The 12910-nt window shown below is 45.8% G+C and overlaps 1 protein-coding gene across 2 annotated transcripts in view; it reads left to right on the top strand.

Moving 5' to 3' along the window:
• Positions 1–6858: 6858 nt before the first annotated feature.
• The window catches only part of LOC102274081 (protein argonaute-1), a 36398-nt gene continuing 30346 nt past the window's right edge, over positions 6859–12910 (top strand). The window contains exons 1-2 of one of the 2 annotated variants that reach the window (XM_070368436.1): positions 6859–7059; positions 12030–12213. In XM_070368436.1, coding sequence (XP_070224537.1) covers positions 7035–7059; positions 12030–12213 — 209 coding nt within the window. In that variant the 5' untranslated portion in view covers positions 6859–7034. The remainder of the gene's footprint in view (positions 7060–12029; positions 12214–12910) is intronic. The other variant, XM_005892645.2, reaches the window with a different exon arrangement.

Below are 12910 nucleotides of genomic sequence, written 5' to 3'. Positions count from 1 at the left end.
CCCAGGCTTTTTTTATATGTCTTCTTATTGATTCTTAGGAATTTTCTTTTAGATCACAAGCATCTCTCATTAAATTTATTCCTAAGATTTTAAATTAGCTATTTTACCATTATAGTTTCTAATTAATTAATACTTGTTCTAGGAGTGAATGCTGTAGATTTTTGCTATTTTCTTGAATCTTTCCACTTAGTCTTACTAATTTTAAAATTAGTGAGACTGCATATTTTCTTATTATATAATTGCAGCTAGAATAAAGATTTTTTTATTATGTGTTTAAGTTTATTTCTCTCTCTCTCTCTGTTCTGGCTAGAATATCCAAACCAGTATTAAAATAGTAGTAAAGAGTGACCTCATTTATTCCTTAAAAACAGGAAAGCATCTCTGCTTCTCCACTAGCTAAAGATAGATAGTCTATTATCTTGTTAAGGTAATTGATTTTATTTTTATTAAGAATGGGATTGAAAGAAAGTGAAAGTCACTCAGTCGTGTCCAACTCTTTGCGACCCCATGGACTATACAGTCCATGGAATTCTCCAGGCCAGAATACCAGAGTGGGTAGCCTTTCCCTTCTCCAAGGGGTCTTCCAACCCAGGGACTGAACCCAGGTCTCCTGCATTGCAGGAGGATTCTTTACCAGCTGAGCCACCAGGGAAGCCCAAGAATGGGGTTAAAATTTATCAAATATTGTTATCTATTGCAATTATCAGGTTTATTTCTTATTAATCTACATATATGGCATGTATTTATTTTTGAACCACTTCTGAATTACCCTTAGGTATGTGATATGCTGTTCTTTTAATAATAATATCATGTAATGTTGTGGTTAAGAATGTTGATTTTGGAACCATCCAGCATGGGTTCATGTTCTACCTCTGCTAGTTGGAAACTGTGTGATCTTGGTCAAGCTTCTTAGCCTCTCTGTGTCTTTATTTTTAATGATAATAAAATATCCTGTGTGTGCTCCTTAGCCCAAACTCACCTGTATGTTCTGTAATACCCCAGGACTTTTGTGAGGATTATGTGAGTTAACTTATGTAAAGTGTTGGAACAGTATCTGGCACTTAATATTAAGGAAATGTTTAATAATGTTAGGTGTTAATATTATTATCATAATTTTAATAAATCTCTTACAGAATTCTGTAGGTTGGTATTTGGTTTGTCATTATCACATCCATATTCCTGAGATCTCTTTTTGTAATATCATTGTATGATATGAGATGTAGATCTTTATCTGCTAATGTGAACAAATTGGGAAAATTCCCCCTTTTCTCATGTTCTGGAACCATTCATATAACATGGAGCAGAATTATGTCTTTAAGGAATGATTGGATGCATTACACAGTAAAACATCTGGGCCAGAAATTCTTTGGCAATTTTTGATAACTTTCTCAGTGTTCTCTTTAATTGTTGCTTAATTGTTGCTTTTTATTCCTTTGCAGTTTTTAAAGAAAAAACTTGTATGTAGATTAAAAGTTTGATCAAGTATCAAATTCATTAGTTTATAGTTACGTAAAAAATTCCCTTGAAACTGTTAGTCGCTCAGTGGTGTCTGACTCTTGCAACCTCATGGACTGTAGCCCACCAGGCTCCTCTGTTCATGGGATTTCCTAGGCAAGAATACTGGAGTGGGTGCTGTGCTGAGTTACTCAATCATGTCTGACTCTTTGCAATGCCATGGACTGTAGCCCACCAGACTCCTCTGTCCATGAGGATTCTCCTGGCAATAATACTGGAGTGGGTTGCCATGCCCTCCTCCAGGGAATCTTTCCAACCCAGGGATTGAATCCAGGTCTCCCACATTGCAGGCAGATTCTTTACTGTCTGAGCCACTAGGGAAGCCCAAGAATACTGGACTGGGTAGCCTACCCCTTCTCCAGGGGATCTTCCCGACCCAGGAATCGAACTGGGGTCTCCTGCATTGCAGGCAGATTCTTTACCAGCTGAGCTACCAGGGAAGCCCACTGGAGTGAATAATTAGTTCCCTTATATTTATTAAATCTCTATCATGAGTTTTAAAATTGGAGGGCTATAAATATGTTCACTGTCTTCATTGTGATGATGGTTTCACAGGTTGATACACATGTTCAGTCCAGTTCAGTTCAGTTGCTCAGTTGTATCTGACTCTTTGTAACCCCATGGACTGCAGCATGCCAGGCCTCTCTGTCCATCACCAACTCCTGGAGTTTACCCAAACTCATGTCCATTGAGTTGGTGATACCATCCAACCATCTCATCCTCTGTCATCCCCTTCTGCTCCTGTCTTCAATCTTTCCCAGCATCAAGGTCTTTGCCAATGAATCAGTTCTTTGCATCAGGTGGCCGAAGTATTGGAGTTTCAGCGTCAACATCAGTCCTTCCAGTGAATATTCAGGACTGATCTCCTTTAGGATGGACTGGTTGTATCTCCTTGCAGTCCAAGGGACTCTCAAGAGTCTTCTCCAACACCACAGTTCAAAAGCATCAATTCTTCAGTGCTCAGCTTTCTTTATAGTCCAACTCTCACATTAATACGTGACTACTGGAAAAACCATAGCTTTGACTAGCTGGACGTTTGTTGGCAAAGTAATGTCTCTGCTTTTTAATGTGCTGTCTAGGTTGGTCATAACTTTTCTTCCAAGGAGCAAGTGTCTTTTAATTTCATGGCTGCAGTCACCATCTGCAGTGATTTTGAAGCCCAAAAAGATAGTCTGTCACTGTTTCCACTGTTTCCCCATCTATTTGCCGTGAAGTGATGGGACCAGATGCCATGATATTCGTTTTTTGAATGTTGAGTTTTAAGCCAACTTTTTCACTCTCCTCTTTCACTTTCATCAAGAGGCTCTTTAGTTTTTCTTCACTTTCTGCCATAAGGGTGGTGTCATCTGCATATCTGAGGTTATTGATATTTCTCCTGGCAATCTTGATTCCAGCTTGTGCTTTATCCAGCCCAGCATTTCTCATGATGTACTCTGCATATGAGTTAAATAAAGCAGGGTGACAGTATACAGCCTTGATGTCCTCCTTTCACTATTTGGAACCCATCTGTTGTTCTGTGTCTGGTTCTAACTGTTGCTTCCTGACCTGCATACAGATTTCTCAAGAGGCAGGTCAGGTGGTCTGGTATTCCCCTCTCTTGAAGAATTTTCCACAGTTTGTTATGATCCACACAGCCAAAGGCTTTGGCATAGTCAATAAAGCAGAAGTAGATGTTTTTCTGGAACTCTCTTGCTTTTTCTATGATCCAGTGGATGTTGGCAACTTGATCTCTGGTTCGTCTGCCTTTTCTAAATCCAGCTTGAACGTCTGGAAGTTCACAGTTCATGTACTGTTGAAGCCTGGCTTGGAGAATTTTGAGCATTACTTTGCTAGCATGTGAGATGATTGCAATTGTGCGGTAGTCTGAGCATTTTGGGCATTGCCTTTCTTTGGGATTGGAATGAAAACTGACATTTTCAGTCCTGTGGCCACTGCTGAGTTTTCCAAATTTGCTGGCATATTGAGTACAGCACTTTCACAGCATCATCTTTTAGGATTTGAAATAGCTCAACTGGAATTCTGTCACCCCATGAACAGTATGAAAGTGAACCCCATGAAAAGGCGAAAAGATGGGCCACTGAAAGATGATACATATGTTAGGATTGGTTAAATTTTATATTTTGTATATGTGTAGTTTACCTCTGTGAATGATACCCTAATTTTTAAAAGTCTGCCAGTTTCATCTTTCCAAAGTAGAAGCTGACATTTATTAATTGCATTGTTCATGATTTCTGATTTTTAAAAATTTTCCCTGAAGTAAGAAATACATTTTATTATTGATAAAAAGAAATGGTGTATGCTGGAAGTGTTGGTGATTTATTTCCTGATAGAAGGGTATATGATTTTATGTTTATTATACTACCTTGATTTCATTGTCCCTAGGCTGTTACATAAGTATTTTTAAAAAGAAAGCATTGATGGAGATACAGTTTTTTTTTCTTAAGCCATTCTTATTGTTTGGGGGCCAGAAACTCTAGGTTCTGAGAGGGTGTGTAAGTGGAAAGACCTGAGTTTTGGCCCACATAGTAGAGGTGCTTGGGTGTGAATTAGCTATGAATTGAGATGCAGGGATTAAACTGGAGACAGAAGGAGCCAGTAGCTTTCTGGGAAGGTACATCAGGAATTACTGGAAGAAGTTTGTCTGCATAAAAAAAACAAGATGCTGTCTGGAATTCCTTTATACTCTACTACTTTGCCTAGCCAAGAGTGAAATCCTTGATAATGAAGACACTCTGCAAAAAGACCCTCAGGCCAGAGCCAGGCTTGACTTCACTAGCCACTTTGGAGGTGGATCAGAATAGTGACCAGTGCCTTTCCACAAAGTTAAGGTGCCTTTCACGGAGTGAGGCTTGGCATTTAGAACAGGAGATTCAAACTCTTCTTAAGAATGCTGAGCTTCCAGCTTAGTTACACCAAGGCAAAGACCTTGGTGTTTCTGAGGATGTTTTGATGCCTTGATTCAGATCTTTCTGGATTTAGTAATCATTCTGGGCACTGCTTGTGTGAAGCACTAAAGGGAGACTGAAATGCATCTTGACATAGTCCCTGTTTTTAAAGAATTTAGAATGTAGTACAAGAAGCAGACAGTAATTATGGGAGCAGCCAGTACTTTGCCTGCATTCTTCTAGGTAATGTCCTAAGCTTTTATATGTATTAATAATAGTCCAATGAGGTAGGTACTATTTTCATCCTCTAAAATGGAGGAGGAGGAAATTGTGACACGTGTGTATGCTAGGTCACTTCAATTGTGTTTGACTCTTTGTGACCCTATGAGGCCACAGCCTGCCAGGCTCCTGTGTCCTAGGATTCTCCAGGCAAGAATACTGAAGTAATGGCTGCATCAGGGTTGGAAGCGAAACACTGTGGTTCTGGAGTCTTTGTTCGTAACTTTATCTTGTAGAGCAGTAGTTCTCAAAGTGTGGTCCCCCAGGTCAGCAGCATCAGCTTCATCTGGAAACTTATAAGAAGCATATATTCTTTGGCTCCTACTCAAGAGCTCGGAGAAGGCAGTGGCACCCCACTCCAGTACTCTTGCCTGGAAAATCCCATGGATGGAGGACCGTGATGGGCTGCAGTCCATGGAGTCGCTAAGAGTCGGACACGACTGAAGTGACTTAGCAGCAGCAACAGCAGCAGCAAGAGCTACTGAATCACAAATTCTGGAGGTGGTGCTTAGCAATCAGTGTTTAAACAAGCCCTTCAGGTGGTACCTGCTGTTGGAGAACCTCTCCTAGAGAAAAGCAAAAAGCATACTATTATGAGAAGTGTCAAAAATTAATTTTCCTAGTGGGTAGCAACTGGGTATGGCTTCTCTTCTTGAGTTCGTAGCATCTGGTGTAAAGTAGGCATCAAAGATACAGATGGATTAATACATATGAATGAATATATGGAAAAGTGATGTTTGAGCTGGGTCTCTTAGCACCTATCAGTTGATGCAGACTGAATAGGAGAAATGTTGGTAGAAACTGTGAAACTAACAAGGAGGTGACTGTGATACTTTTGTCAAGATATGCTAAGGGTCTGCATCAGCACAGGGAGCCATCACAAGAATGTCAGGAGATCATGTGAGCAGGTAAACAGGTCAGGACTTTGTGAACTGCTGTATAGGGTTAGAAGCAAGGGAGAGAGAGAAACTGTCATTTCTGGGATGAAGGTGCTCTTTGTAGAGACAGGAGGTATAGGGCAAGCACTTTTGTGGGAGGAAAGATGAGTTTGGTTTTGAACTCTTTAAATTTGAAATGCTGGTAGATCCAGGTGGAGCTGTCCAGCAGACACTTGGAAATGAGTCTGAGACATGGTTGGAAATAGAGATTTGGAAGGATAGTTAAGCCATAAGAATGGATGAGACCTTTAAGCAAAAAAGTGGAGAGTAGAATGAGAAGACAGCTAGGTTTGAAAACAAGGTGAACACTTTTCTAATGGATCAAAAACAAGAGGGGGGGCTCTTGAAGAAAACCGAAAAGGACTTAGGCAATAGGAGACCTCAGAAAATGCTGAAGCCAAATAAAAGACTCAAAAAGGAAGGAGAGGCACAGTGTCAGATGCTGCAGCGAAATAATTGAAAATTATCCTTTGAATTTTGACACAAAAAGTGTTTTAAGTGACATGGTGAGGTCAGAAGTGGATTGACTGAATTCAGGCGTGAGCTGTAAGTGAGAAAGTGGAGACAGGTGCTTCCCAGCCCATAGGTAGAGCTCAGTAGATGCACTTAAGTTGAGACGGTGACATCTTCCAGGGTAGGCAGCGTCTCTTTCATATCTCTGGTCTCAGCGCCCAGTACTCGGCCTGGAAGAGAGGGTGGCGTCAGTGAGTTCAGTGACTAGGGACGGAGAAAGGCTTCGCGGAGGCAGTCGCTTTGCAGCCGAGGCTTGAAGGATGAGGGTGATTGGGAGGAGAGGTGGGAGGCAGGGCCCCTGGGTGTTGGGGCTCTCGGAGTGTGTGAGGGTGGCCTGGGAATGAGGTGGCAATGTGCGCGTGGCTTGCGTGGCTCTGTGCGAATGGGGGGAGGTTGTGTGTAGGCTTGGAGGAACATGTTTGGGGAAAAGACAAGGCCGGAGGCTGCTGCGGGGTGGGGGTGGGGGGGTGTGTTGTCCTCCCGCCCCGCCCCACTTACGCCACTGCGCGGTTCCGCGGCGCCTTTACCGGAGCCTTCCCGCCGGGCTGCATGGCAATGGGTGACCGCCAGGGGCCGCTGCCTCCGGTCCCCGGTGCCCCCGCCCCTCTCCATTGGCCTTTGTTGCCGTCGGAGCGCCCCGTTTGACTCGTTCCCGTCCGCCCCCTGGGCCTGGCGGTCGCGCCTGCGCACTGGCAGCTGGCCGGGCGCTCGCAGGGGGAGCTGCTGCAGGCTCCGCGGCGGCGGCGGCAACGGAGGCTGCGGGGGCGGCGGCGCGAGCGGCCGGGCTTGGGGGGGCAGCCGAGCCCGGCCCGGGAGCCCAGGCAGCAAACGTGCGGGGTACCTAGGCCCCTCACGCTGGACTCCACAGTCTCCGGGCCGCCTGATCTCCGCACGGGTATATGGGATGGAAGCGGGACCCTCGGGAGCAGGTAAGGGCCCCCAGGAGCGGGGACGGTGCATGCTCCAAGGACTAGGGGACTCTCGCGTGAAGAACAGGATTTCGGAGTGAGGAAGGGTTTCCTGAGTGGGGAACGGGGCTCTTCTGGGATGGGGGGCCCAGTTTGAAGGGGGCTGTGTGCAGTTCCGGGGGAAACCTTGCGAAGGGAAGCTCTGAGACGGGGGCCATTTATCAAAGGAGCCTGTATGCACTCGTGGAGGTGGGAAGTGCTTTGGAAGAAGGGCCTGAACGCACAGGAGGACTCCTGGAGGTACCAGGAGGCCTTGGGAGAGGCCCGGCAGGTGGCAGGGGGCGGGCTCCAGGTGTCCAGGAGAGGGGGGTCGACACAAATGGGCCCAGAGCTGCCGCATGCCCTGGGCGGGGGCTCAGCCGGTATGGGTTGGGCTGGGTTGATGTCTTTTGGGAGAAGGCGCCAGAGCTGGGCTGTGAGCTCCGCCCCAGCCGGGCCTGACGTGGGGGCGAGGGTCAGGGGGCAGTGGGTGGGGATCCAGCCCTGGGATTCCCCCCCTTAAGTCTGGGATCTGGAGTGGAGGCGCCGGAGCATGCGCGGAGGCAGCTGGAAGGGGCTGCCCGATGTGGTGGGGGCGTGGCCGCCCGAACCCCACTACCCCTAATCCCGCCAGGTTGACTTGGTAAAAGGAGCGCGCTGATGGGGTGTAGTCTCTCTTAGGTTATACTAGCAGGACACAAATGGAAATGGGTCCCTTCCCCATCTTGGGGGTCTTTCGCTTGGCTCTGAAACCTTCAGTCTCAATTTGCCAAGAATAGGTTGAGGGAAATGGACAAGTTTCTTCTGCCACTAGGATGAGGAAAGACATGGGAGCAATGTTTTAGGTTAGGGACAGGTCCTACTTGAAGACAGGCCTTAGAGAATGTATTGGTTGCTGAGGGACCAAAGCCAGGACCAGGTTTCCGTAGAAGGGATTGTTTGCCTGGTTTGCATGTTTCTGGTTCAATAGCGAGCAGAGTTGGGATCTTTTAATCCAAGGATAATGACCTCTCTATTTGAATGTTTCCTGAGTTGACAGCCTAATCTTTCTATGCCTTAATGTTTTTATGGTTGCTGTCCCCTACTGGGTATCTTTTCTTTTTGCTCTCTCTACTCCCCAGAAATTGTCAGAGCCATGTTATTAGACCCAGCGTTGTCAGGCTAGCCTTTTGTCATATATAAGTTGTGTGGGGTATGGGGAAGTTTATAGCCTTCACCATAGTGTGTCCCAGGTGATAGCCTTAACTTCTCCTTATTCACAATCAGGAGAAAAGGAGATTAGAGGGGAAACTGAGGCAGGGCTGTCCCAAGAAGGCCAGAGTCCCTGGATGGGGTGAGGGTGGTGGCACCTCCTGTGTTCTAGGTGTCTTATCTTTTTGGTGGGAGGAGCAGTCTGGACCTGGGAATCTTTTAGATCTTGTCTCACTACTTCCATTTGATCTGGAGGGGAGAATAGAATTTCCATTTGGGACATGAATTTTATTTCATTTGGGACATGAATTTCATTTCTGATTGAAGCAAGCATCTTTGTCTTTTATACCAGATCTTATACCCTTAAGGAAATAACTCTTGCCAACTCATTCAAGTCATTCATTCAGTGATCTTTTACGTGTTTAGTGACTACTTTCACCAAGATGGAAACAACCTTGTAAAGGCTGTATAAGCCTTAAGGTGGAATGCAGGGGGCAACCAACTTCAGAAAACTATTAATACTTCCTTTTCTCTTAGGCTGCTCTCTCCCTTCCATGAACTCTCTTGGTTTTCTGGGCTAGAGACTACTTGCAACAACCCCTGGAGCTAGAGTAGTAGGACACGGAAGTCCAGATGGGTTGATGGGAGCTGGCACCCATACCAGACTGCTTGTGATTTTATTCTGATGAATTCCTAGTGGTCTCGAGAGTGATGAAAAAATTAACGTTTTGTTTTTGGTTGTTGTTACAATAAATAAGCTTCTACGGAAGGAACTAGAGCCTGGTATCTGGAGTTGGCTGTAGCCTGATGGGGCAGGCTTTACCTCATCAAAGGGTGTAATTGAAATTCATTCTGGAAGCTGTGAGTAGAGGGATCCCATAAGTGCCTCCTTCCTAGGCTAGGACTATTTTCTTGGAGGTTGGAGGACATAGTACACAAAGCAGTGTATTGTTTCTGGCTTCACTGGGCTCAAGGCCAGATGTGCCGTCTGTGCTTAGGTGTGTTTCAAGCACATATACTGGACTGGGAGCTCCTAGAGGGTGGAGTTGGTGTCTGATTTATCTGTGGAACCAACTAATGTCTAGGCCTTGATACAAGTACATCTTTATTTTTTGAATTGAGTCACATTCCATTGTGAACATAAATGGTTAAGTACATTGTATGGCTATCTAATAATTTGTGTGTACTTAGTGTGTGGATAAATTCTTTTTGAAGAGTTTGTCCTCTTCCTCTTCGCTTACTGGACAGCTAACCCAGCCTTGAGTTTGTCTTTTGAATGGGTAGTCTAGCTTATTGGTAGGTATGTGGGCCTCAGAACTGCAGGGAAGGGGTCCCTGAGCCAGGCCTTTCGGCTGTTACTTTTCCTTCCCAGGGCTGGTTGGGGATGGGGGAGGGGGAGTGTCCTTTTCATAGCCCCTCCCTCCTTGCTTTTGTCTGCAGAGGACGGCCCCGCCCCCTTCCCCCAAGGCCCAAGCTTTGTCCTCCGTGCTGGGGCCCTCATCTGCATCACAAAGTGGCCGTCTGTCCCTGTCTGGGTCTGAAGGGAAGTGTCTCCCTTTCTCAGACTAAAAGCTGGGGGCAGGGTGGGGTTGGGGGAACTTTGTACTGCCGTAAGACTTGCTGGAGGATGGGGTGGGAGAGAGGTTCTCTCTTCCTGCTGCCTTCCCTAGTTTGGGTATGAAGGGCAGGGTGGGGGCCTCCCTGTTTTCTCAGAGCCTCCTAGGAATGGAGGGTGCCTAAGGCTAAGCCTGGTGTGTAGTCCTATTTCTGAGGAAGAGAAGCCTCTGAGGCTAGAGTGTCTGTCCCATCCCCCATCATTTCTACCCAGCCCCTAGCTTTAGGGGATGTCTTTCTCCCAAGACTCCAAACAATTATTCAGCCTGGGAGGCTACGGAGGTGAATGGAATGTAAGAACTTGGGGAGGGGAAGGGTATCTCTTACCAGCTACTTCCTCTAGGGTCTTGTTTGTTCTGAGCTGGATTTATAATTGTTTCTGAGCAGTTTGCAGGTGTGTGTGTGTGCGTGTGCGCTTGTGCTTGTGTGGTCTTTGTGGTATGTCTACGGTTCTGTTTGTTAATTGGTTTCTTATCTGTGTGTTGAACACCTCCTGTATGCCAGACACTGGAGATTCAGCAGTGACCAAGGCAGATACATACAGTCTTTGTATCTTTGAAGAACTCACAGTCTAGGTTGGTGAGGGGTATGTGTACGAAGGTAAACTGTCCAGTTCTAAGTATGTGTTTGGATGTGTATGTCTGACTATGGCTTGTATATAATGTCTGTCCAGCTCTTTCTACAGTTGGTGGCCAGGGGCTAGTAGTTAAGCTTTTACTTCCCCAGGTAGCTGAGTTCTGAAGGCCTTTTCTCCCCAGGCTGGGCCTCCATTTCTCTAAGTTTCCCTGTAGGGTAGGCTTGACCAGTGGTTAGAAGGAGACACAGCAGTTAGCTCTGGGAAGCATGCCCCTCCTTGAAGGGTTCTGACCTCTTCCTGACCCCCCCAGCTGAGGATATGCCCCATCCCCCCAGCCTGGCCACCTGTGAAAGCAGATCTCTCTGATAATGGGAGGTTCTCGGCTGTTTTATCCCTCTCTCCTCCCAACTGGGCTGGTCCTCTCTTGGCCAGGACAATAGTAGATGTGGACAAAGGGTTCTCTTAGGCAGTTTTCCTTTTGTCTTCCCTTTCTTCTCAAGCTAGAAAATAAAACTAGGGGCAGCAATCAGGCTGGTGGCAAAAGAGGAGAAAGTAGTGGGAGTTGGCCCAGCCCTAGCCCTTTCTCAGGGGCCTCTGGTGTCTTAAAATTGACCCCTACTGCAACTGTTGGGGCCCTCTGTGTGGAAGGAGATGTGGGCCTGGAGAATCTTGTATTCTTCCCAGAGCCAGTAATCTCATCTTCTCCAGCATGATAATTGCTGCCCCTCCTTCCTAAGTCCTCTACTCTAGCCTGCTCTTGCCTTAGTCACCTATGTTTAGCGGACCTTCATTCCCTAGATTTTTCTTCTTTTGAACTTTTGCTTCGTTCTCTCCCCACTAGCAGCCTTACTTCCTGCCTAGGCTGTCAGCTCTAACCTATCTTGCCCCAGCCCCTATTCCAGCCTTTCCTCCTTCCCAATTCAAGAATTTTTCTGCTGTGATCTCCAGTTCTAGCCTCTGTAGCAGCTCCCTGTGTCAGCCTCTCTCCTTTCCTTGGTCTCCAGAATCTGTCCTCTTAGCCTTTTCTCCTTTTCCAACCTCAGCCATTCTGTTGCCTTAATCTTTTCCCAGACATTGGCCTTCTTCCTTGCTTGTTGCCCCACCCAACCCCTTTCCCTGGCACTTGGCCTTCTTTAGGTCTTCCTCCTGCCTGCAGTTGGAGGAGCTTTAAGGTGATGCTTTTTTGTGTGTTCAGGATGGTGATGAGTGAAGTGAGCATCTAGCTGACAGGTAATAGGGTCTGCTGGGTACCTGGTGGAGGCAGATGTCTCAATCTAGTAGAGGAAAGAAAGAGCCAAATTTAGTCCCTTTATTTAACCTGTAATAGGAAGTTATTATGTACTCACTTGATGAATTTAAGATAGATAACAAGGGTAATTTTCCTAACTGGAAGGAAAAAAAAAAAAATGGCCTGGGTTTTAACCAGTGGAAGTCCTCATTCAGGTTGGGTAGGCAGGAAAGAGGCTTCCCCTACACTCTGCTGCTCTCATGCTAGGAAGTCTTGTGCTTTCTCTGATCTGAGTGGTAAGGAGATTACCAGACTACCCTCACCAGGCTTTCTGTCTTGTAGCTGCAGGCGCCTACCTGCCCCCCCTGCAGCAGGTGTTCCAGGCACCTCGCCGGCCTGGCATTGGCACTGTGGGGAAACCAATCAAGCTCCTGGCCAATTACTTTGAAGTGGACATCCCTAAGATTGACGTCTATCACTACGAAGTGGATATCAAGCCAGATAAGTGTCCTCGCAGAGTCAACCGGTAAGTGATGCACATTTAAGCCATTAAGTCAGGTAGTCCTTGTTTTCCTGAGTCTCACAGCCTTAAAAGAATCCAGAGAGGTAAAAGAAAAACTCGTTGAAGGTGGTATCACCAAATTCAAGAACGTTTTCCAGGAAGAGATTCTAACTTAAGGTAAATGTTGAAATAGATCACTGGATTTGGCTATTTGGAGACTATTGATAACCTTTTGCTACAGCTGTTCCAGTGGAGGAGTTGGGCTAGTAATCTAAGAGTAAGTTAAGGAATAGGGGCTTCCCTGGTGGCTCAGTTGGTAAGAGTGAGTTAAGAAATAAGTGGAAGGTGATGTGGTAGGGATAGTGAGAGCAGATAGCTTTTTTCTAGATAAGTTGACAGTGAAGCATGGGAGAGAAGGAATGTGTTGGCTTGAGAAGATTATAGGGCTCAAGCCTGCTGCATTTCATTACTTGTTGAAATTAATAAATGAAAAATTTTTAAGAATGAGACATGGATATGTTTATAAACCAAGAAGGAGCTAGTGTAGGAGAGGTTAAAGGTACAGGACAGAGAGAAAAGGAATGAGTGGGATGTTCTGGCTAAGGCAGGAGGACATACAGGATACACAATTTGAGGAATTAGCCTTAGAAGAAGTAATAGTTCTTCTTAAAATTAATTTATTTTGTTATTATTTGAAAACTATTCATGCGCAGTATAAAAA

The sequence above is a fragment of the Bos mutus genome, chromosome 3 (assembly GCF_027580195.1).
Source record: "Bos mutus isolate GX-2022 chromosome 3, NWIPB_WYAK_1.1, whole genome shotgun sequence".
In the NCBI taxonomy this organism is placed as follows: Eukaryota; Metazoa; Chordata; class Mammalia; order Artiodactyla; family Bovidae; genus Bos; species Bos mutus.
This window is presented reverse-complemented; position numbering and strand designations above follow the sequence as displayed.